We start from the raw sequence: 23,732 nt of genomic DNA on the forward strand, positions 1-23,732 counted from the left end.
CCTCCTTCGCTCTATCACTCCCCCTCTGGGCCACTAGGTCTCCTCTCCTCCTCTCTCCTTCTCCTCTCTCCTCCTCCTCCTCCTCCTCCTCCTCCCCCTCCTTCACTCTATCCCTCCCCCTCTGGGCCACTAGGTCTCCTCTCCTCCTCTCTCCTTCTCCTCCTCTGCCTCCCCCTCCTTCGCTCTATCCCCCCCTCTGGGCCACTAGGTCTCCTCTCCTCCTCTCTCCTTCTCCTCCTCCTCCTCCTCCTTCTCCTCCTCCTTCGCTCTATCCCTCCCCCTCTGGGCCACTAGGTCTCCTCTCCTCCTCTCTCCTCCTCCTCCTCCTCCTCCTCCTCCCTCCTCCTCCTCCTCCTTCTGAAGGAGAAGTGGCTCTGGTGAAATGAGGGCATGTTCCTAACATCTTCTCGGGTCTCCAACAGGTTGATCACAAGCTACCAGTAGCTAGCAGCCCATGCACCAATGAGTAGTTCCCCAAACAATTCTGAAAGTACATGCAATTTTCACATGTTCCACCGCAAACTGTCATAATTCAATCTCACAAGCTCCCAGCTACTAGCAAATCTAAACAACACAGACACTATCCCACCCCTGGTTAGCCACTATTGGCTTAAAAAGCCAAATCTAAACACAATATCTGCCAATTAATTTACAGAAATATTGCCCCTGTCTGTCTGATTGGTGCGGGCGTTTGTCTATTATTTATTATTTGTAAACTTTGCAGTGAAATGAGCATCAATACAGCACCATCACTGGACCACATCACATTCCTCGTTAGATGTGCAATTAAAGGGGCCAGATGTGCAATTAAAGGGGAATTTACACTCCTTCCAGACGTAAAGAAATGTGTCTTCTGATGCGATTTAAATCATTGGACTTAGAACATCACATTTCATTGTTTCTCAATCAACAATTCTAATTTTGAGAGTGAAAAACAAAAAAACTGTAAAAAAAAAACAGGATTTTCTTTTTACTGAGAAAACATAATTTAGGAAAATATAAAACATTTATATACTTTTTCAAAGCACAGATTTTATAGCCCCCCCCCCGTAGAGTTGTTTTACATTCAGAAAGTATTCAGATCTTTTCCTTTTTTTCACATTTTGAGACGTTACAGCCTTAGTCTAAAAATGAATTAAATAAACAATTTCCTCATCAATCTACAAACAATACCCCATATTGACCAAGCAAAGCGAAAATCTTTAATGTATTACATATAAAAAAAACAACAGAAATACCTTATTTATATAAGTATTCAGACCCTTTGCTATGAGACTCGACATTGGTGCATCCTGTCAACATTGATCATCCTTATTTATTTTTTTTACGTTTATTTTACTAGGCAAGTTAAAAACCAATTCTTATTTACAATGACGGCCTACCTCAGCAAAACCCAGATGACGCTGGGCCAATTGTACGCCGCCCTATGGGACTCCCAATCACGGCCAATTGTGATACAGCCTGGATCCTTGAGATGTTTCTACAACTTGAGTCCAACTGTGGTAAATTCAATTCATGATTCAATTTCAAATTCATGATTTGGAAATGCACACACCTGTCTATATAAGGTCCCACAGTTGAAGGTGCATGTCAGAGCAAAAACCAAGCCATGAGGTCGAAGGAATTGTCCGTAGAGCTCTGGGACAGGATTATGTCGAGGCACAGATGTGGGGTACCAAAACATTTCTGCAGCATTGAAGGTCCCCAAGAACACAGTGGCCTCCATCATTCTTAGATGGAAGAAGTTTGGAACCACCAAGACTCTTCCTAGAGCTGGCCGCCCGGCCAAACTGGGCAATCGGGGGAGAAGGACCTTGGTCAGGGAGGTGACCAAGAACCTGATGGCTACTCTGACAGAGCTGCAGAGTTCCTCTGTGGAGATGGGAGAACCTTCCAGAAGGACAGCCATCTCTGCAGCACTCGAGCAATCAGGCCTTCATGGTAGAATGGCCAGGCAGAAGCCACTCCTCAATAAAAGTTACATGACAGCCCGCTTGGAGTCATGTCGTGGGGATGTTTTTCAGCAGCAGGGACTGGGAGACTAGTCAGGATTGAAGGAAAGATGAACAGAGCAAATTACAGAGAGATCCTTGATGAAAACCTGCTCCAGAGCACTCAGTCTGGGGCGAAGCTTCACCTTCCAATAGGACACCGACCCTAAGCACACAGCCAAGACAACACAGGAGTGGCTTCAGGACAAGTCTCTGAATATCTTTAAGTGGCACAGCCAGAGCCCGGACTTGAACCCGATCAAACATCTCTAGAGAGACCTGAAAATATCTGGGCAGCGACGCTCCCCATCCAACCTGACAGAGCTTGAGAGGATCTCCAGAGAAATTGTTTAAAAAAATAACAATAATAATGTTTTAATAAATTTGCACAAAAAACAAATGTTTTTGCTTTGACATTATGGGGTATTGTGTGCGGATTGAAGAGGGGAAAAACACTATTTAATACATTTTACAGAAAGGCTGTAACATAACAAGATGTATACTTTCCCGAATGCACTGTATACTACAGCATTTCAGTATGGTGACTAGCTATGAAAATGTGTTTGTACTGTAGCTATGGGTTGAGATTATGGTTATTTATTTAGCTAAGCGAGTCAGCTAGCGAGTCAGCTAGCGAGTCAGCTAGCGAGTCAGCTAGCGAGTCAGCTAGCGAGTCAGCTAGCGAGTCAGCTAGCGAGTCAGCTAGCGAGTCAGCTAGCGAGTTAGCTAGCGAGTTAGCTAGCTGCACGTCTAAGCAAAAAACTCCACTTCCCCAGATGACCCATCTGTCACACCCTGATCTGTTTCACCTGTCTTTGTGATTGTCTCCATCCCCCTCCAGGTGTCGCCCATCTCCCCCATTATCCCCTGTGTATTTCTACCTGTGTTCTCTGTTTGTCTATTACCAGTTCGTTTTGTTTTCATCAAGCCTACCAGTGTTTTTCCCTCTGCTCCTGTCTCTTGATTGTTCCTGTTTCCTAGTTTTCCCCGGGGTTGACCATTCTGCCTGCCCTGACCCTGAGCCTGCCATCCTGTACCTTTACCCCATCTATCTGGATTACTGACCTCTGCCTGCCCTGACCCTGAGCCTGCCATCCTGTACCTTTACCCCATCTATCTGGATTACTGACCTCTGCCTACCCTGACCCTGACCTCTGCCTGCCCTGACCCTGACCTCTGCCTGCCCTGACCCTGACCCTGCCTGCCATCCTGTACCTTTACCCAACCTTTCAGGATTACTGACCTCTGCCTACCCTGACCTCTGCCTGCCCTGACCCTGACCTCTGCCTGCCCTGACCCTGAACTCTGCCTGCCCTGACCCTGACCTCTGCCTGCCCTGACCTCTGCCTACCCTGAGCCTGACCCTGCCTGCCATCCTGTACCTTTACCCCATCTATCTGGATTACTGACCTCTGCCTGCCCTGACCCTGAACCCAACCTTTCTGGATGACCAACCTCTGCCTGCACCTGTTCGATTAATAAACTGTTGTTACTTGGAACGTTGTCTGCATCTGGGTCTTACCTGAAACGTGATGACATCAAGTTAGCAAGGTGTATCTGAGGTGATTACGGCCATCTATTGGATTTCATGAACATGTGTACAGTACATGTCTAGACAATAGTGACCCCTCCACTTAGCTAGATGTGACTGGGGAGGGGGTTATAGCATTATAAAATGTTTGTGTTTGGACACAGTCTATTTTTGATAGCGCTACTATGCAAATATACAAGTAACCATTTCACTGTACCGTTTACACCTTCTGTATCCTGTGCGTGTGACAAATAAACGTTGATTTTATTTGATATAGTGTATAGTGTTTACCAGAGACGGTCATGTGAGGACAATCTTTTGACTGGTACTGTGTGTATATATATATATATATATATATATATATATATATATATATATATATATATATACCAGTCAAAAGTTTGGACACACCTATTCATTCCAGAGTTTTTCTTTATTTTGACCACACTTTTTTTTAGCTAAACAGGTGGGGATCAAAACAGTCTCTGCCCTGAATGACGGGTCGCTACAGATTGTGTAGAACATTCACAACCTGTATGAGGAATAGTCACTTGAGATGCGTGAAGTTTTTATACTCTTCAGTAAATGTCGCCATCTTGTGGTGAAAGAGGGGGCGATGTATTACAGTTATCTGAGCCACGTTCTGTAGGAGAAAGTTGTCAAACATTGCAGATTGAAGAACCATGAATAGAGTCAGCGACTGTTTTATATAACATATTTCAACGTGAACGTTGGCCAGCGTCGTGTCCTGCTGAACCCCTGGTAAAAAAGTCAAGCAGTCAAGAATGAAACGGTTACCCCATTGTTTTTTCAAGCATATGTTATTTTAACATATGCCATAGCCACCACGATCAGATATTTTCATGTAAACTCTTTTCTGAAAATAAAAAAATGAAAAGTATTTTAACCTAACCCCTATTCTGACCCTAACCTCTATTCTGACCCTAACCCCTATTCTGACCCTAACCTAACCCCTATTCTGACCCTAACCTCTATTCTGACCCTAACCCTATTCTGAATCTAAACCCTATTCTGACCCTAACCTCTATTCTGACCCTAACCTCTATTCTGACCCTAACCCCTATTCTGACCCTAACCTCTATTCTGACCCTAACCCCTATTCTGACCCTAACCCCTATTCTGGCCCTAACCTAACCTCTATTCTGACCCTAACCCCTATTCTGACCCTAAACCCTATTCTGACCCTAACCTAACCTCTAATCTTAACCTAACCCCTATTCTGACCCTAACCTCTATTCTGACCCTAACCCCTATTCTGACCCTAACCCCTATTCTGACCCTAACCCCTATTCTGGCCCTAACCCCTATTCTGACCCTAACCTCTATTCTGACCCTAACCCCTATTCTGACCCTAACCCCTATTCTGGCCCTAACCCCTATTCTGGCCCTAACCTAACCTCTATTCTGACCCTAACCCCGATTCTGACCCTAACCCCTATTCTGACCCTAACCCCTATTCTGACCCTAACCCCTATTCTGGCCCTAACCCCTATTCTGGCCCTAAACCCTATTCTGGCCCTAACCTAACCTCTATTCTGACCCTAACCCCTATTCTGACCCTAAACCCTATTCTGACCCTAACCTAACCTCTAATCTTAACCTAACCCCTATTCTGACCCTAACCTCTATTCTGACCCTAACCCCTATTCTGACCCTAACCCCTATTCTGACCCTAACCCCTATTCTGGCCCTAACCCCTATTCTGGCCCTAACCCCTATTCTGACCCTAACCCCTATTCTGACCCTAACCTAACCCCTATTCTGACCCTAACCTCTATTCTGACCCTAACCCCTATTCTGACCCTAACCTAACCCCTATTCTGACCCTAACCTCTATTCTGACCCTAACCTAAGCCCTATTCTGACCCTAACCCCTATTCTGACCCTAACCCCTATTCTGACCCTAACCTCTATTCTGACCCTAACCTAACCCCTATTCTGACCCTAACCCCTATTCTGACCCTAACCCCTATTTTGACCTTAACCTTTATTCTGACCCTGTCCCCTATTCTGACCCTAACTCTAACCCCTAGTTTAAGAGGGATTAATATTTCCCGTATTTTACAAATGTTCCATTTTAAGAATAAATCACTTTACTCCCTGGCAAACCTGTATTTCCCGCCAAAACAGGAAGTGTCATACTAAAGCATTATAAAACATATAAATAGGCCTATGTCTGGATTTTTGATTAGAGCTTTGATCCAAAAATGTAAGTCTTATTACCCAACATTCAAGAATTTTTTTTATAAAAGCTTGCGTTCCTCTTCGAATAGTCTATTGGCATAAAAAATACAAATATCTCCAACAAGCTATTCTAGCTTTTCCTGCATGGGACCCCAAGAGCTGAGAAGTGTTGTTTAAGGAGAGAGCCCGGAGAGACAGAGGCTAGTAGTTAGAAGCTTATTATGCATAAATCATTAATTAGCTAAATATAAGGCTAATACTACATTGAATGTATACCCTGAAAGAGGAAGTCTATGAAACCTATATATATATATCAATCTAGAAGAGGAGTATCTATTTTGGATGCAATTGAATGGAATTGGAGAGAGAGAGAGAGACTGCGAGTGCTTTAACACTGATATAAACCCTGTTAACTGGGGTTTAGCAAGCTATGCTAGCAGACATTAGCTTATATGCTGTTTAATTCCAAATATGTGTAGTTCTGCGAGGGGGACTTTGTCGTACATATCCAGCAGCACAGCTTTAAATGACCTGGTACTATACAGTGTAGTGCATCGGGCACTATAGACTGGAAATGAAAAGCCAGCAGCAGGCTGTCCCCCCTCCAGAATTACACAGTTTGTTAGAGACCCTACTTAGTATTTCCCACCCCACTTTAGCTGACTCAAGGAAGAACAGGTCTCTCTACAGCCCAATATACCAGAGTCAACATTGTAGGGTAATTGGCAAACTGTTCAACTACTTTTTTAAATTTACTTTGCAACCACTTAGCAATTTAGCTAACCCTTCCACTAAATCAAACTGTATGTCACATGCGCCGAATACAACAAGTGTAGACCTTACCATGAAATGCTTACTTACAAACCCTTAAGGAACAAGTAAATCAGATTCCTTCCCTCTCACAAAGATCGCATCATCCCCTTCATTAGCTGGAGACTCATATCTCCCTCTAACTTTAAGCACCAGCTGTCAGAGCAGCTCACAGATCACTGCACCTGTATATAGCTCATCTGTAAATAGCCCATCCAACTACCTCATCCCCATACTGTTATTTTTTCTTTTCTCCTTTGCACCCCAGTATCTCTACTTGCACATTCATCTTCTGCACAGCTATCACTCCAGTGTTTAATTGCTAAATTGTCATTATTTCACCACTATGGCCTATTTATTGTCTTACCCCATTTGCGGGGTGGCAGGTAGCCTAGTGGTTAGAGCATTGAACTTGTAACCGAAAGGTTGTTAGATCGAATCCCTGAGCTGACAAGGTAAAAGAAAATCTGTTGTTCTGCCCCTGAACAAGGCAGTTTAACCCACTGTTCCTAGGCCGTCATTGTAAATGAGAATTTGTTCTTAACTGACATGCTTAGTTAAATAAAAGGTAAAAAAAAAAAACTTTTTATTGTGTTGATTGTACATTTGTTTATGTGTAACTGCTGTTGTTTGTGTCGTACTGCTTTGCTTTATCTTGGCCATGTCGCAGTTGTAAATGAGAACTTGTTCTCAACTAGCCTACCAGGTTAAATAAAGGTGAAATATAAAAAAATTATAATTATAAAAATAGAGGAAGATGACCGATTTAAAACGTTGTTAAAAGCCTGAGTAGATGGAGCTTCAGTAGTATTACCACTCAGATTATAGGAAACAATAAATCAACAAGCATGGCCGTCACTTCAGTGGCGTGGAAACCCTGTTCTTTAACAACATTTTAAATCAATTTGATTTACCTTGAATATACACAACAAACATTTAGTAGCAGTGCTTGGTATGATTTTTTTTATTAATTCCACACCAGTGTATGTGGTCTGTACACAAAACACAGAAATTATATGGAGGATGTACTGTTATTATAAAGTCATGTTCGTAAAAACACACTTTGTGTTTAATGTTTCAGTTAAAGTGTATATATAGAAGTAAAAAAAAAAAGCATTTGTTACAAAAACCCCCAGAAAGGCAATGCAAAAAAATTGTGTTCACTTAGTGGAAAACTACTTGACTGATACTCATCTGAGGAAACGTACATTTAAAGCAACTTGCGTTTCCCGTGGTTACAACAGTGATATACAGGAAGTGACGATTAACATCCTTAAGATAATGTGCTGTGTTGTTCCTGTGTGTCTCAGAACTCCTTGAGAGCGTCCCCTCCCTGAGGGTTCTCCAGCCAGTGTGGGGGCCAGGTAGCTTTAACGCTGGGTCTTTCCTTCATCATATCGTAGTATGCTCCCAGTTTGGGGTAACGCTCCGTAGACAGCCTGGAGGGAGAGGAACATATTCACTAATCCATACGACCACACATCCCTTCTGTGATCCCACATGGTGAAACGCTTACCCAAAGCGGAAGGCGTAGGCAATCACAGGGAAGACAATAACGTCAGCCAATGAGAAGGCTTTTCCTGCCAGGTAAGAACCCACCTCCATCTGGAAACAAGCAAATGTATTAAGCCTTGTTCACACTGGCAGTTTGATGTGACTCAAATCCTGTTTTAACACACACACACACACATTCTTTTCCCTGCAGTCTGAACAGCCAAAACACACATCAAAGCAGATATTTCAAGACACAAATCTGATTCCTGGACACGGGACTCGGAATTTCAAAGCCACTTGGGGGCAAATACTGTTACTTGGCAGATGTTGCTAGCTAGCTACTCAGTTAACAAAAACATGTGGTTGCTAAGTAGCTTGTTAAATTGTTTACAAACAAGTATGTGCTAGAAAGTCAAACCGCTACCTAGCTAGCCCAGCCGACCGCTGCAGCCAGCCGCCGAAAGGACTCATTCTGAAAGTTGGATCATCTGATCCTTTAAAGCTTTAAGGGTTCTTACACTACGATGTTGAACAGTCAAAGCAACTGGAGAAACGTCCACGACAGGCGTTGTCACCTTAAGCTTGTTACATAACTTCTGAGTGATAGGAAACACAAGCAGCCACCGCGCATACACACCCGCTGTTACCACGACAACTAGCGTAGCCGTGTCAGCAAAATTGTCTGAACACACACACACACAAATCCGATTTGTGTCTCGTGAAGATTGCCGTTTGGACAGTCAGTATTCCGAAATGAAAAATAAAACATTTTAGCATTAAGACTTTAGTCTACCAACAATTGGTGAGGGTGTGTGTGCGCACACACATTTGTAAAATGTATGCTTGTGTGTGTGTGTGTGTGTGTCTGCGCGTGCACCTTCTGAAAGTATCCCTCCCACAGTTTGATTTCCGTGGCCAGGTTCTCCTTGTTCCTCTTGATAGCAGAGTCATGTCTCTCTCCCTCGGGGACACGGTAGTTGTAGTAGATGACGTTACCTGGGAGACAAACGTCAAAACAAAGTCATAATAGGCATCATCATATGGCCCCTCAATAGATTCAAGGACCACGTGGGGTTCTATTGCTGACTGTGTAGCGTCCCCAAATGGAACCCCATTCCCTATATAGTGCACTACTTTAGACCAGGGCCCTATATAGTACACTACTTTAGACCAGGGCTCTTTTAAAAAGAAGTACACAGAGTGCCATTTGAGACACAGGCCATGGCATCAGTCAATAACACAGGGCCTGTTGGGAATATGACTCAGTCCAACAATGCTTGTTAGGACATCAGCTTTTTGAACCAGAGCTAATACTCTGGGGTACCGAGCATCTGAAAAACAACCAAGCAGCACATGACCGTTGTTACCCACAAGGCATCATGAGCATGTTGCCAAGGAACAGTAGTGTTTGTGTATCTTACTGAGTTTGTCACTGAGGTTGAGGATCTCAAACATGCGCTGGTACATCAGGGCCTGCTCTAGTTGGCCCTCAGGAATCAACTGGGGTCCCTGGGACCTGAACCGGCTCTGTAGAGAGGGAGAGAGGAGAGAAAGAGAGAGAGAAAACAGTGAACTGGCTCAGGCAGGGAAGAGAGAACTGGGATAAATTCAGAACAGTCAACTCTCTTACGGCGCAGTGCATTAGCGACACCTAGTGGGGTAATACCAGCTGAGCAGTACACTACATTTGATGAGCTGATATATTGAATGTGCTTTATATAAAGTTATCACTTTCGTGAGCTCATCGACTTCCTTCAAACAAAAAAAGTCAAACAGTAACACACACACACACACAAACTGGGTGGGTCGAGCCCAGAACGCTGAAAGCCGTGGTATATCAGACTGTATACCACGACAAAACATTTATTAATTACGTTAGCAACCAGTTTATAATAACAATAAGGCCCCTGAGGTTTGTGGCCAATATACCAAGGCTAAGGGCTGTATCCAGGCGCTCTGCCTAATGGCCTTATTCAGGTGTAAGTAAAAATACCTCTAGTAGTAACTAGCTATGGACCTCTGGTCAAAAATACGTGCATTACTGATGTCACTGTCTTGTAAGTTTGTACAAATGCTGGGACTCACGGTCACGGTGCCATGAAATATCAGGAGGTGTTGGTCATTATTGTAGTCAAAGGATTGGGGGGGGGGGGGTATTCCTAAAGTAGCCTGTTTAAAGGGACATTTCTACGTCGTATTTCATCAGCACCACCCCGACATGTGAAAATGGCTTCTATGTTAGTTAAAAAAATTTAAAAAAAAGAGGAATATGTTTCCAATGACATCATTGACCAATTAGTAGACAATGCCTACTCATAATTGATTAAAAATCCCACAATGCAGAGCGATCTTCCTCCTTTTTAAATACAAAACGTAGAAACACTCCATTCTCACATGATGTTGGAGTGGTGCTGGAGATTCATATGAAGTTGAAACATTTTGAAGTGTCCCTTTAAAATGGATATTCCAACATATCAATTATTGACCCGTCTGATCTTGGAAATAAATGACCCCAGTCACAGATACCAACTGCTTTAGCGCCTCTGGGCGATAGTAGCGTCTGATCCGGGGAGTTCTGCCCCCTGAACAAGGCAGTTAACCCACTGTTCCCCGGTAGGCCGTCATTGAAAATAACAATTTGTTCTTAACTGACTTGACCAGTTAAATAATATAGCCTCGTAATTGTCGTCATTTTCATGTGTTACTTTTTGATTTTATTTAGTAAATAATTAAACTATTTATTGAACTGCATTGTTGGTTAAGGGCTTGTAAGTAAGCATTTCACTGTGAGGTCTACTACACCTGTTGTATTCAGCATTTCACTGTAAGGTGTACTACACCTGTTGTATTCAGCATTTCACTGTAAGGTGTACTACACCTGTTGTATTCAGCATTTCACTGTAAGGTCTACACCTGTTGTATTCAGCATTTCACTGTGAGGTCTACTACACCTGTCGTATTCAGCATTTCACCATGAGGTCTACTACACCCGTTGTATTCAGCATTTCACTGTGAGGTCTACTACACCTGTTGTATTCAACGCATGTGACAAATACAATGTGATTTGATGTTAGCTCTACACATTAACACGATCTTTCAGATCAGTGAGAAATAATATTCAAAAAACGAGATGTTAAATTACTACACACCTTTATAAGGTTAGTTTTCCATATCTCCATGTTACAGAGGCGGTGGCCTGTACCAACCAGCTACCTGGCGCTCTGAACACCGGTGTGGAACAGGTAGTTGTGATGAAGTAGAGTTATTTAACACAGTTTATGGATCTGACTTTAAAGTATGTTTATTTTTCTCGATGATATAAAAAGATAAAGGGGCATTACAGCATGTTTCCAAAAAACAAAAAAGGGAAATAATTTATCCAGTACAAGCAGATAGTTTACAGCACAATGACGTTAAAAAAATAATTTAAAAAAACTTACACAAAACTGAATTGTAATGAAAATATTGCACAGCTTTGTTGAAATGAGAGAATTATACCTAGCTTAATTAGGCTAATTAGACCTAGTTCTGGCCCAGGGTGTTTCTGTACCATTAGTAAAACAGAGATAAGTCAGATCTTACCTCCAGGTACATGCATGCTGCATATGACTCGTTGAGTATGTTGTCTCCGTGTTTGAAAGCAGGGAGCTGGGAGGGAGAGAAGAAACACTGAGGTAAGCATGACAATGCACTTCTGTATAACAGTTATGCAATAGGGGTTGTTGTCCAGGAGTCTGGACAACGGACTAGAGAGTACGCATACAACACAAACCATTACCACATTACAGCAGAACAACACAAACCATTACCACATTACAGCAGAACAACACAAACCATTACCACATTACAGCAGAACAACACAAACCATTACCACATTACAGCAGAACAACACAAACCATTACCACATTACAGCAGAACAACACAAACCATTACCACATTATAGCGACTGCAGAACAATACAAACCAATGTATGATTTCTGTATAAGGACTTGTCAAATGGCAGAAACAATAGAAAACGTATACAGTTATAGGCTACTCTTATATATATATATATATATATATATCGTTCATTGTCTAAGAAGAAATACCAAAAAGCCAAACACTACCTGTCCTCTGGGATTGATATCCAGGACTTCTTTAGACTTGTGCTCTGCTTTCTCGAAGGAGAGAAGTTTGTGATTGTATCCCTGCAGTTTCTTCTCCTCCAGAGCGATCATGACACGCCAGCACGGAGGAGAGCCGGAGCCCCACAGCAGTGTCATGTCCTTGGCCATGATGGTCGAAATCTGCTTGTATGAGGAGATGAAGAAGAGACTGTTAGTGAATGACCGTTGTTCTGCAGTTATATAAGGATTTGTTAGTATGAACCGGATTGGTTCAATATGAACACGCCTTGGTTTGTAGCGTGTGCAGAATCAACACAGGAAGTCATTCAGTATGCGGATCATTCTCAATCTATCTTTTATCCACGGCGCCATCTGCTGAAAAATAGGTTCGCAGCCAAATTCCCTTTAGATATGTATTTATCAGCAACAAGCCTAACTCAACCCCTCCTTGCAAAAAAAATAAATGCTGATCTCGCCTTGGAATGAAATAAGCAATACAACAATGACACATCGAAAATCACTGTGTATCATTAACAAAGCATATCAGTCACCTTAATGTACGAGTCATGACAGTCCAGTTCTACTGGTCTTCTATCAACACATGAATTCCGCGTAGTCATGTTGGCTACAGCATAAAGGAAGTCATATCAAATTGTGTTTGTCACCTGCGCCGAATACAACAGGTGTAGACTTTACCGTGAAACGCTTAGTTACAGTACGAGCTCTTTCCAAACAATGCACAGTTAAAAAGTAAGAAACAGGAAAAATAGAAAAATGGAAATAGTACGCATTAGAATCGAATAGCCCCGGCAATATGCAACTTTCAGGGAAGTTAAGAACCAATATACAGTGAGGGGAAAAAGTATTTGATCCCCTGCTGATTTTGTACGTTTGCCCACTGACAAAGAAATGATCAGTCTATAATTTTAATGGTAGGTTAATTTGAACACTGAGAGACAGAATAACAACTAAAAAATCCAGAAAAACGCATGTCAAAAATGTTATAAATTGATTTGCATTTTAATGAGGGAAATAAGTATTTGACCCCCTCTCAATCAGAAAGATTTCTGGCTCCCAGGTGTCTTTTATACAGGTAACGAGCTGAGATTAGGAGCACTCCCTTTAAGAGTGTGCTCCTAATCTCAGCTAGTTACCTGTATAAAAGACACCTGTCCACAGAAGCAATCAAACAGATTCCAAACTCTCCACCATGGCCAAGACCAAAGAGCTCTCCAAGGATGTCAGGGACAAGATTGTAGACCTACACAAGGCTGGAATGGGGTACAAGACCATCGCCAAGCAGCTTGGTGAGAAGGTGACGACAGTTGGTGCGATTATTTGCAAATGGAAGAAACACAAAAGAACTGTCAATCTCCCTCGGCCTGGGGCTCCATGCAAGATCTCACCTCGTGGAGTTGCAATGATCATGAGAACGGTGAGGAATCAGCCCAGAACTACACGGGAGGATCTTGTCAATGATCTCAAGGCAGCTGGGACCATAGTCACCAAGAAAACAATTGGTAACACACTACGCCGTGAAGGACTGAAATCCTGCAGCGCCCGCAAGGTCCCCCTGCTCAAGAAAGCACATATACATGCCCGTCTGAAGTTTGCTAATGAACATCTGAATGATTCAGAGGACAACTGGGTGAAAGTGTTGTGGTCAGATGAGACCAAAATGGAGCTCTTTGGCATCAACTCAACTCGCCGTGTTTGGAGGAGGAGGAATGCTGTCTATGACCCCAAGAACACCATCCCCACCGTCATCGTGTTTTTCTGCTAAGGGAACAGGACAACTTCACCACATCAAAGGGACGATGGACGGGGCCATGTACCGTCAAATCTTGGGTGAGAACCTCCTTTCCTCAGCCAGGGCATTGCAAATGGGTCGTGGATGGGTATTCCAGCATGACAATGACCCAAAACACACGGCCAAGGCAACAAAGGAGTGGCTCAAGAAGAAGCACATTAAGGTCCTGGAGTGGCCTAGCCAGTCTCCAGACCTTAATCCCATAGAAAATCTGTGGAGGGAGCTGAAGGTTCGAGTTGCCAAACGTCAGCCTCGAAACTTTAATGACTTGGAAAAGATCTGCCAAGTGGAGTGGGACAAAATCCCTCCTGAGATGTGTGCAAACCTGGTGGCCAACTACAAGAAACGTCTGACCTCTGTGATTGCCAACAAGGGTTTTGCCACCCAATCCAACTACCTCATCCCCATACTGTTATTTATTTTTGCTCCTTTTCACCCCAGCATCTCTACTTGCACATTCATCTTCTGCACATCTATCACTCCAGTGTTTAATTGCTATATTGTAATTATTTCACCACCATGGCCTATTTAATGCCTTACCTCTGTTATCTTACCTAATTTTCACACACTGTATATAGACTTTTCTACTATATTATTGACTGTATGTTTTGTTTATTCCATGTGTAACTCTGTGTTGTTGTTTGTGTCGAACTGCTTTGCTTTATCTTGGCCAGGTCGCAGTTGTAAATTAGAACTTGTTCTCAACTAGCCTACCTGGTTAAATATATAGTTTTTTAAAATCAGTATAGATAAACAGAGTAGCAGCATTGTATGTGAAGTGTTGAAGTGTGTTTTGTGTGTGTAGGTGTGTATAGGTTTGTGTAGGTGTGTGTAGGTGTGTGTATGTGTGTAGGTAGATGTTTGTAGGTTTGTGTAGGTAGGTGTGTGTATAGGTGTGTGTATGTGTGTAGGTGTGTGTATGTGTGTAGGTAGGTGTAGGTGTGTGTGTAGGTAGGTGTGTGTATAGGTGTGTGTGTGTGTGTGTAGGTAGGTGTGTGTATAGGTGTGTGTGTATGTGTGTAGGTATGTGTTTGTAGGTTTGTGTAGGTGTGTGTGTAGGTAGGTGTGTGTATAGGTGTGTGTGGGTATATGCTGTGTAATTTGTTAGATATTACTGGTTAGATATTACTGCACTGTAGGAGCTGGAAGCACACAGTTCACCGTTTACATGAACTTAAATATTCTCACATATCCCCAAATCAAAGGCCATTTCATGTAACCACCACAGAACCAAGCACAAATAACTCACAGAATAGCTCTTCCTTGTCTCTCAGGCTATAGAACACCGTTCTACAGATTTTATTACAATATAATACAAACATAAAAACACACTAAAACATCAAATGAGTCCAACGCAGATGGCAGTAACATCTATACAGATTGCTTTGCATTTCATTTTCCTTCAAAACACTTTACATTTCAACTTATTTTTTATATTTTGTTCTTATAATTCATAAACAGTTTTCTCTGAAACGTGTCTGATATTCCTTTATTTTTTTATTATAATTCTATTTTCTTCTTGTTGAGAACAACGGGTATAAATTAAACAATAATCCAGTTAAGTAAAAACAAATTTGTTAAAACGAAGAAGGAAAAAAAAACGTAGTACAACATCAATGAAAACCCTCATGAGATTTATTTTCAACTCGAACCCGATAACAAACAATACAACACAGTGACAGTTCAGATGGGCGTGGTCTAGGTGGAGGCTAGTACTCTCTGTACTATAATATGGCCAGTCTGGTTTTTTCCTGTCTATGTAACCGGTAAAAACTCTGGAGCAAAAGGTATGAACGGAGAGAGAAAGATGATGAGAAATATGTCCGAAAAATATACTGTAGGATATCTGTAAAACAACAACAAAAAAAGACACACCAAACACATACATCTAATGAATGAGATATTCTGATCTGATGCATGACACATGTAGATCACGAGTTTCTCACTAAAAACGATGAGAAGAAAATACTCTAAGCCAGCAACATACAACACCCTGGATACCACTGCTGGTTTGCCTCTGGAGTGAAGCAGTGTTGGTCCTAATCGGTCCCTGGATGGGACAGCAGATGCTGCTGGAAGTGGTGTTGGAGGGCCAGTAGGAGGCACTCTTTCCTCTGATCTAAAAAAATAAAAAATATCCCAGGGCAGTGATTAGGGACATTGCCCTGTGAAGGGTGACGTTTTTCAGATGGGATGTTATACGGGTGTCCTGACTCTCTGTGGTCACTAAAATTCACTACTCCTAAGAGTAGGGGTTTTAACCCCTGGTGTCCTGGCTAAATTCCTCATACCATCATGGCCACCTAATCCTCCCCAGCTTCCAATTGGCTCATTTCTCTTCCTTGTAACTATTCCCCAGGTTGTTGCTGTAAATGTGTTACCTGGTAAAATGATTGAGAAGCTTATTGTGACAGTTGTTGTCCATTAGACTACAAAAGCAGTGTATGTAATTATTGAATCGAGATGGTCAGCCTTTAGAATTCCTGCTCCAATGCTGTTGTTGTCAAAAGGTCATGACCCCATTCTTTACTCTGAGAGGAAATGAGTGAAACTTGATTCTGTCTTTAAACCCTGAAGCTTGAATAAAACGTTATTGTCCTACTGTAGGTAGAAACGCAGTAAGCAACAACTATTTTCCCTTATGTTTGTTTCATATCTATAGGCTGTAACAGTTAAATAAACTACAAATATAAATTATAATCATCCTGTCAAAGTGATGAATCAAGCCATGAGGCATATTGAAGATGACACATTTTGAGATTCGTTCTCGATTTATTCTAATTAAAACCACCTTCCTCTTTTTCCACAAAATACATCTCACTCTCCCTTGTCTCTATTTTTTTCTCCTTCTTCATTCCTTGAGGGGCTTCAACAAAGACGCCATTATCAACCACAGACACATGAAGCTAACGCGTGATTCGCCTCCGGTACAACAGAAGCTGCTAACAAGGCTACCGATTGGCTGACAGGGGGTTCTGGGGTGCGGGGCGGGGCGAGGTGAAGGCAGAAGCGTGACATGGGGTCACGAAGGCGTTCCAGGGTGCGTTTCCTTGGGGGCGATGATGTCACATTGGCATTCCGGTGGCGTCGGCGAATCCAAGGAGTAGAGCTTCCTCTGGAGTTAGACCGCTCTTTAGAGTCCGCCTCACTACACACACAAACACACACACACACACACACACACACACACACACACACACACACACACACACACACACACACACACACACACACACACACAGAGAGAGAGAGAGAAAGGTTCATGTAGCAGTGTGTTTATTAGTGTACTGTTCATGGACTATTTATGTCATATGCAACTTTCTCTACTTCTCTTATGCACGCACACACACACACACACACACACACACACACACACACACACACACACACACACACACACACACACACACACACACACACACAGACACACACACACAGAGAGATAAAGGCATCTTGAGTGTTCACTGGTCTGCTTATCTTTAAAATCAGTGGTTTTCTCATGACTAAACCTGATTTCTGGGTTTTAAACCTGGAAAGTTACAGAGTGAGCAGGCTTTTGTTTCAGCCCAGCACCGTTTTCCAAAACCCTTGATTAGATGAACCCAGTGTGTTAGAGCTGGGCTGGCATAAAAAAAACGTTTTGTCGTGCACCCGGGGTCTCATGAATAGTTCCTGGTGTGAGTAAGACCAAATGTGATTGCTTGTGAGTGAGTGAGTGAAGACCTACGTGATTTGCGGTTGGCTCGTGACCTCCTCCTCTCCCGGGGCACTGCCCTCTGACTGGGGCCCTGAGTGGCTGACCTCACGATGCGATCCGTGATCTCATCAGCCTCATCGTCATCTGACCTCTGAGACTCCACCCCCACCGCCGCGGGCGGCGTCCATACGTGTTGTACACGACCTGATGGAGAGAGATATTTAAACGAAAGAGGATTAACACAAATAATCAAATGTTATTTGTCACATGCACCGAATACAACAGGTGTAGTAGACCTTACAGTGAAATGCTGAATACAACAGGTGTAGTAGACCTTACAGTGAAATGCTGAATACAACAGGGGTAGTAGACCTTACAGTGAAATGCTGAATACAACAGGTGTAGTAGACCTTACAGTGAAATGCTGAATACAACAGGTGTAGTAGACCTCACAGTGAAATGCTGAATACAACAGGTGTAGTAGACCTTACAGTGAAATGCTGAATACAACAGGTGTAGTAGACCTCACAGTGAAATGCTGAATACACCAGGTGTAGTAGACCTTACAGTGAAATGCTTACTGACGAGCCCTTAACCAACAATGCAGTTCAAAAAGAATATATGAATAAGAAAAATAAATAAAAGTAACAAGTAATTAAAGAGCAGCAGTAAAATAACAATGTGGAGGCTATATACAGGGTGTTACGGTACAGAGTCAATGTGGAGGCTATATACAGGGTGTTACGGTACAGAGTCAATGTGGAGGCTATATACAGGAGGTACCGGTACAGAGTCAATGTGGAGGCTATATACAGGGGGGTACCGGTACAGAGTCAATTTGGAGGCTATATACAGGGGGTACTGGTACAGAGTCAATGCGGAGGTTATATACAGGGGTTACAGTACAGAGTCAATGTGGAGGCTATATACAGGGTGTTACGGTACAGAGTCAATGTGGAGGCTATATACAGGGGGTACCGGTACAGAGCCAATGTGGAGGCTATATACAGGGTGTTACGGTACAGAGTCAATGTGCGGGACCACTGGTTAGTTGAGGTAGTATGTACACTACTGTTCAACAGTCTGGGGGTCACTTAGAAATGTCCTTGTTTTTGAAAGAAAACCACATTTTTTTTGTTGATTTACAATAACATCAAATCGATCAGAAATACAGTGTAGACATTGTTAATGTTGTAAATGACTATTGCAGCTGGAAACGGCAATTTTTTAATGGAATATCTACATAGGCGTACAGAGGCCCATTATCAGCAACCATCACTCCTGTGTTCCAATGTCACGTTGTGTTAGCTAATCCAGGTTTATCATTTTAAAAGGCTAATTGATCATTAGAAAACCCTATTGCAATTATGTTAACACAGCTGAAAACTGTTGTTCTAATTAAAGAAGCAATAAAACTGTCCTTCTTTAGACTAGTTGAGTATCTGGAGCATCAGCATTTGTGGGTTCAATTACAGGTTCAAAATGGCCAGAAACAAAGCCCTTTCTTCTGAAACTCGTCTGTCTATTCTTGTTCTAAGAAATGAAGGCTATTCCATGCGAGAAATTGCCAAGAAACTGAAGATCTCGTACAACGCTGTGTACTACTCCCTTCACAGAACAACGCAAACCGTCTCTTACCAGAATAGAAAGAGGAGTGGGAGGCCCCGTTTCACAACTGAGCAAGAGGACAAGTACATTAGAGTATCTAGTTTGAGAAACAGACGCCTCACAAGTCCTCAACTGGCAGCTTCATTAAATAGTACCCAAAAACACCAGGTGTTTAGTCCCAGGGTCCTTAGCTTATTGATGAGCTTTGAGGGCACTATGGTGTTAAATGCTGAGCTGTAGTCCAGGTGGGAAAGGGCAGTGTGGAGTGCATCATCTGTGGATCTGTTAGGAAGGTATGCAAACTGGAGTGAATCTAGGGTTTCTGGGATAATGGTGTTGATGTGAGCCATGACCAGGCTTTCAAAGCACTTCATGGCTACAGACGGCAGGTCATTTAGGCAGGTTACCTTAGTGTTCTTGGGCACAGGGACTATGGTGGTCTGCTTGAAACATGTTGGTATTACAGACTCGGACAGGGAGAGGTTGAAAATGTCAGTGAAGACTTGCCAGTTGCCAGTTGGCAGACTTGCCAGACTTGCCAGTTGGTAAGCGCATGCTCGCAGTACACGTCCTGATAATCCATTTGGCCCTGCGGCCTTGTGAATGTTGACCTGTTTTAAGGTCTTACTCACATTGTCTGCGGAGAGCGTGATCACACAGTCTTCCTGGAACAGCTGGTGCTCTCATGCATGTTTCAGTGTTATTTACCTCGAAGTGAGCATAAAAGTAGTTTAGCTCGTCTGGTAGGTTCGTGTCACTGGGCAGCTCTTGGCTGTGCTTCCCATTGTAGTCTGTAACAGTTTGCAAGCCCTGCCACATCCTACGAGCGTCAGAGCCGGTGTAGTACGATTCGATCTTAGTCTTGTACTGATGTTTTCCCTGTTTGATGGTTCGTCGGAGGGCATAGCGGGATTTCTTATAAGCTTCCGGGTTAGAGTCCCGCTCCTTGAAAACGGCAGCTCTACCCTTTAGCTCAGTGCAGATGTTGCCTGTAATCCATGGCTTCTGGTTGGGGTATGTACGTACAGTCACTGTGGGGACAACGTCCTCGATGCACTTATTGATAAAGGCTGTGACTGATGTGGTGTACTCCTCAATGTCATCGGAGAGATCCCGGAACATATCCCAGTCTGTAGCAAAGCAGTCCTGTAGTTTAGCATCTGCTTCAACTGACCACTTTTTTTATAGACCGAGTCACTGGTGCTTCCTGCTTTAATTTTTGCTTGGACGCAGGAATCAGGAGGATAGAATTATGGTCATACAAACACACACACACACACACACACACACACACACACACCCTTCGTTTCAGACAACCACATTAGCCACGCTATAATTAATGGCATAATATTGTCGTTTAGAATATAAGGCATTCACGAATTGCACCCTATTCTCCATGTAGTGCACTACATTTGACCAGTACCCTGGTAAAAACTACATAGGTTGCCATTTACGACCCTGTTTATTTCTCTGTCTGGTCAAAGCCAACACCCACAGTAGCCTAATGGGGTGAAAGCATCGCATCTCCAGAACATTGGGAATTCTGCTTTCTATTCATTCACTTCGAGACTGATGTTACATAAAGCACCAGGTCAGTTATGTTCAATGTGTTATTAGGCCCTTTCTGCCTTTTTCCCTCCTGTTTCTAAGTGCTGAATTAGGTGTACAGTCAGCCAGCCAGCCAGTAAGCCAGCCAGCCAGTCAGCCAGCCCGTCAGCCAGCCAGCCAGCCAGTCACAAAGCGCTGTAGCGGCTATTTTTATTTAATCATGTGTGTGTGTGATCTCCCTCACCCCCTCGGCCTGGACGTGACCTGGTACGTGTGCGTAGCCTCGGCACCCCTGATGTCTCTCTGTCGCCGCCCTGCAGGCTGGTCTTCAGTACTGCCTTCATGAACTCATGCTCTGCAGCATCCTCAGCATGGCCTAAACCCTGAGGCTGCAAGTTCTCCACCACGCCACCAGGGGCACTGCTGCTGCTAACATACTGCCCTGCAGACTGGGGTGAGAGAGAGAGAGAGAGACAGCGAGACAGAGAGACGGAGACAAGCTGTTAGAATCCACACATAAAGAAATAAATTGTCACACAACTGTTATTTTTTTGTATGAAACCGCTCAAACAGAGTCAAAATAGCTTCACAGGTGTTGCTTGGCAACAATGGACAACAGTAAATCCAACCAATCAGTGTTAGGTCTGCAACACACAGACCAAAGAGAGACAATAATAGAAAGGGGGGGGGGCCAGATAAGGGAGTGTCATGACAGTGGACACTCTGACTGTGATACCTCCATTTCCTCCTCTTCATCAGGCTACGGGGGGGGGAGCGAAGAAGAAGAGATTAGAAAAGATAGAGAGAGCGAGAACGAGAGGAGAGAAGAATAAGCGGAGGAATAAAAGGATACGTTCAGATTTACACTGACAGTAACCTTTAACCTTTCGTTTAGAAATGACCCTTTTGGATTTACACTGACAGTAACCTTTAACCTTTCAAATGTAGGGTTCGATTCACGCACAAATCAAATCAAATGTATTTATAAAGCACTTCTTACATCAGCTGATGCTTCAAAGTGCTGTACGGAAACCCAGCCTAAAACACACACACACACACGCACATGCATACACACATGCACACACACACACACAACATGTACACATACATACATACATACATACATACATACATACATACATACATACATACATACATACATACATACATACATACATACATACATACATACATACATACCACACCTACAACATATACACACACACACACACACACACACAACATGTACACACACACACACACATACATACATACATACATACATACATATATACACACTTACAACATATACACACACACACACACATACAACATGTACACACACACACACACACACATACATACATACATACATACATACATACATACATACATACATACATACATACATACATACATACATACATACATACATACATACATACATACATACATACAACATATACACACACACACATACAACATGTACACAAACACACAAACACACACACACCTCCTCTATCTTTTCCTCCAACATTTGTTCTCAGTTAAACGTTTATACTATAAATATACTTTGATGAAAATTAGAGAGGAAGCCTTAACACTTATGATGTCATATATACATACATACATATACACACACATATATATATATATATATATATATATATATTTATATATAATGTGTCTATTCTTTCCCCTCTAGTGCTTTAGCTTAACAACTTGCATATTGTATGGCTTTTGTGATTAATAATTGTATTAAAACTCTGTTCTTACTAGTCGTCGTCCCCCAATGCACCCGAGGGGCATGCTGTTGGGAGAGTCAATGAGCGTCTTGTGACATCAACATCTACAGATGTTTTTGATAAGGCCGAAAGACCTTTGAGCAGTCTAACATGTGATGCTGGGGCCCCTCTAAAACAAATGTTGTACAGAGATCCTGAGAACTCAAGATCAAGATACTCCTGGGGGTTACAGTGCACAAGTAGTGTGTGTGTGTGTGTGTGTGTGTGTGTGTGTGTGTGTGTGTACTCACGGGCGCGTTGACATCCATGATCATCTTCCCGCGGGTCTTGTTGCGTTCGCGGTGGTTGGCTCGTTTCTGTTTCTGCTGCAGGACGCGGTCGCGTGTGGTCCGGTACTCCAGAGCAAACTCACTGAGGATCTTACTGAAACATTGGACACCAATCTCCCTCACACCGTAGGCTGGGTGGCCCAGGTACAGCAGGAACGCATAGAACCTAAAGGGGAGGGCATGTTAGTTAGTGCAGTCACCCCCCCCCCCAAAAAAATATTAATGTTTTCAAAGGCATTGGGAATGAGCTCTGAGTTCCACAGCGATGACCTCCCCCCACCTTCTTTCCCCTTTTGAATGCAATTATTTCCCATTAGCATTGCTAGAAGATTCTCAAAAAAATGGGAACCATTCTGGATGTTGCTAAAATATCAGTAAACACATGTGAAAAATGTTCGGATGTAAAAACAACATCCTATGGGGAGGTCAAACACTTCCAAAAACGTTAACGGTCTTTTTAATGCAATATTCTACCCCCCAAAAATCTAGTTAATTAATTAAGCATGACTAATATTGTCCGTCTACTGCTTAGGAAATATACTGTGTAGATAGAAGGCCATAGTAGCGGTGTGTGTGTGTGTGTGTGTGTGTGTGTGTGTGTGTGTGTGTGTGTGTGTCTGTGCATGAATAGAATATAAGAGTAGACTATAATATAATAGACTAGAGTAGAATATAATAGAATAGAGTAGAATAGAGTAGAATATAATAGAATATAATAGAATATAATAGAATAGAGTAGAATAGAGTAGAATATAATAGACTATAGTAGAATATAATAGAATAGAGTAGAATAGAATAGAATAGAGTAGAATATAATAGAATATAATAGAATAGAGTAGAATATAATAGAATAGAGTA

At 42.6% G+C, this 23,732-nt stretch overlaps 2 protein-coding genes and 1 pseudogene across 2 annotated transcripts in view; 1 reads left to right on the plus strand and 2 right to left on the minus strand.

Moving 5' to 3' along the window:
- dlgap3 (discs, large (Drosophila) homolog-associated protein 3) overlaps positions 1-470 on the plus strand; it is a 393,401-nt gene extending 392,931 nt beyond the window's left edge. Inside the window, exon 4 of the mRNA XM_029734628.1 lies at positions 423-470. Coding sequence (XP_029590488.1) covers positions 423-470 — 48 coding nt within the window. The remainder of the gene's footprint in view (positions 1-422) is intronic.
- A 7,013-nt stretch (positions 471-7,483) lies between these two features.
- gstr (glutathione S-transferase rho) lies at positions 7,484-12,389 on the minus strand. The gene is made up of 6 exons (XM_029736213.1): positions 12,138-12,389; positions 11,614-11,679; positions 9,453-9,558; positions 8,909-9,027; positions 8,054-8,142; positions 7,484-7,976 (listed from the first exon to the last, which is right to left on the minus strand). Exons 1-6 carry the CDS (start codon positions 12,303-12,305, stop codon positions 7,844-7,846), a joined length of 681 nt encoding a protein of 226 aa, XP_029592073.1. The 5' UTR covers positions 12,306-12,389; the 3' UTR covers positions 7,484-7,843.
- An 8,587-nt stretch (positions 12,390-20,976) lies between these two features.
- Positions 20,977-23,732, minus strand: part of LOC115175396 (FH1/FH2 domain-containing protein 3-like) — a 57,415-nt pseudogene continuing 54,659 nt past the window's right edge.

The sequence above is a fragment of the Salmo trutta genome, chromosome 36, assembly GCF_901001165.1.
Source record: "Salmo trutta chromosome 36, fSalTru1.1, whole genome shotgun sequence".
NCBI classification, from domain to species: Eukaryota; Metazoa; Chordata; class Actinopteri; order Salmoniformes; family Salmonidae; genus Salmo; species Salmo trutta.

What these genes read in the sequence shown, in the direction of transcription:
- gstr (XM_029736213.1), bottom strand. Translation starts at nt 12,305, where the DNA reads ATGGCCAAGGACATGACACTGCTGTGGGGCTCCGGCTCTCCTCCGTGC. An exon ending in GGGAGGGATACTTTCAGAAG is followed by an intron (nt 8,143 to 8,908) that starts GTGCACGCGCAG and finishes GCTTGTTTCCAG; the next exon opens with ATGGAGGTGGGTTCTTACCT. An exon ending in GCCTACGCCTTCCGCTTTGG is followed by an intron (nt 7,977 to 8,053) that starts GTAAGCGTTTCA and finishes CTCTCCCTCCAG; the next exon opens with GCTGTCTACGGAGCGTTACC.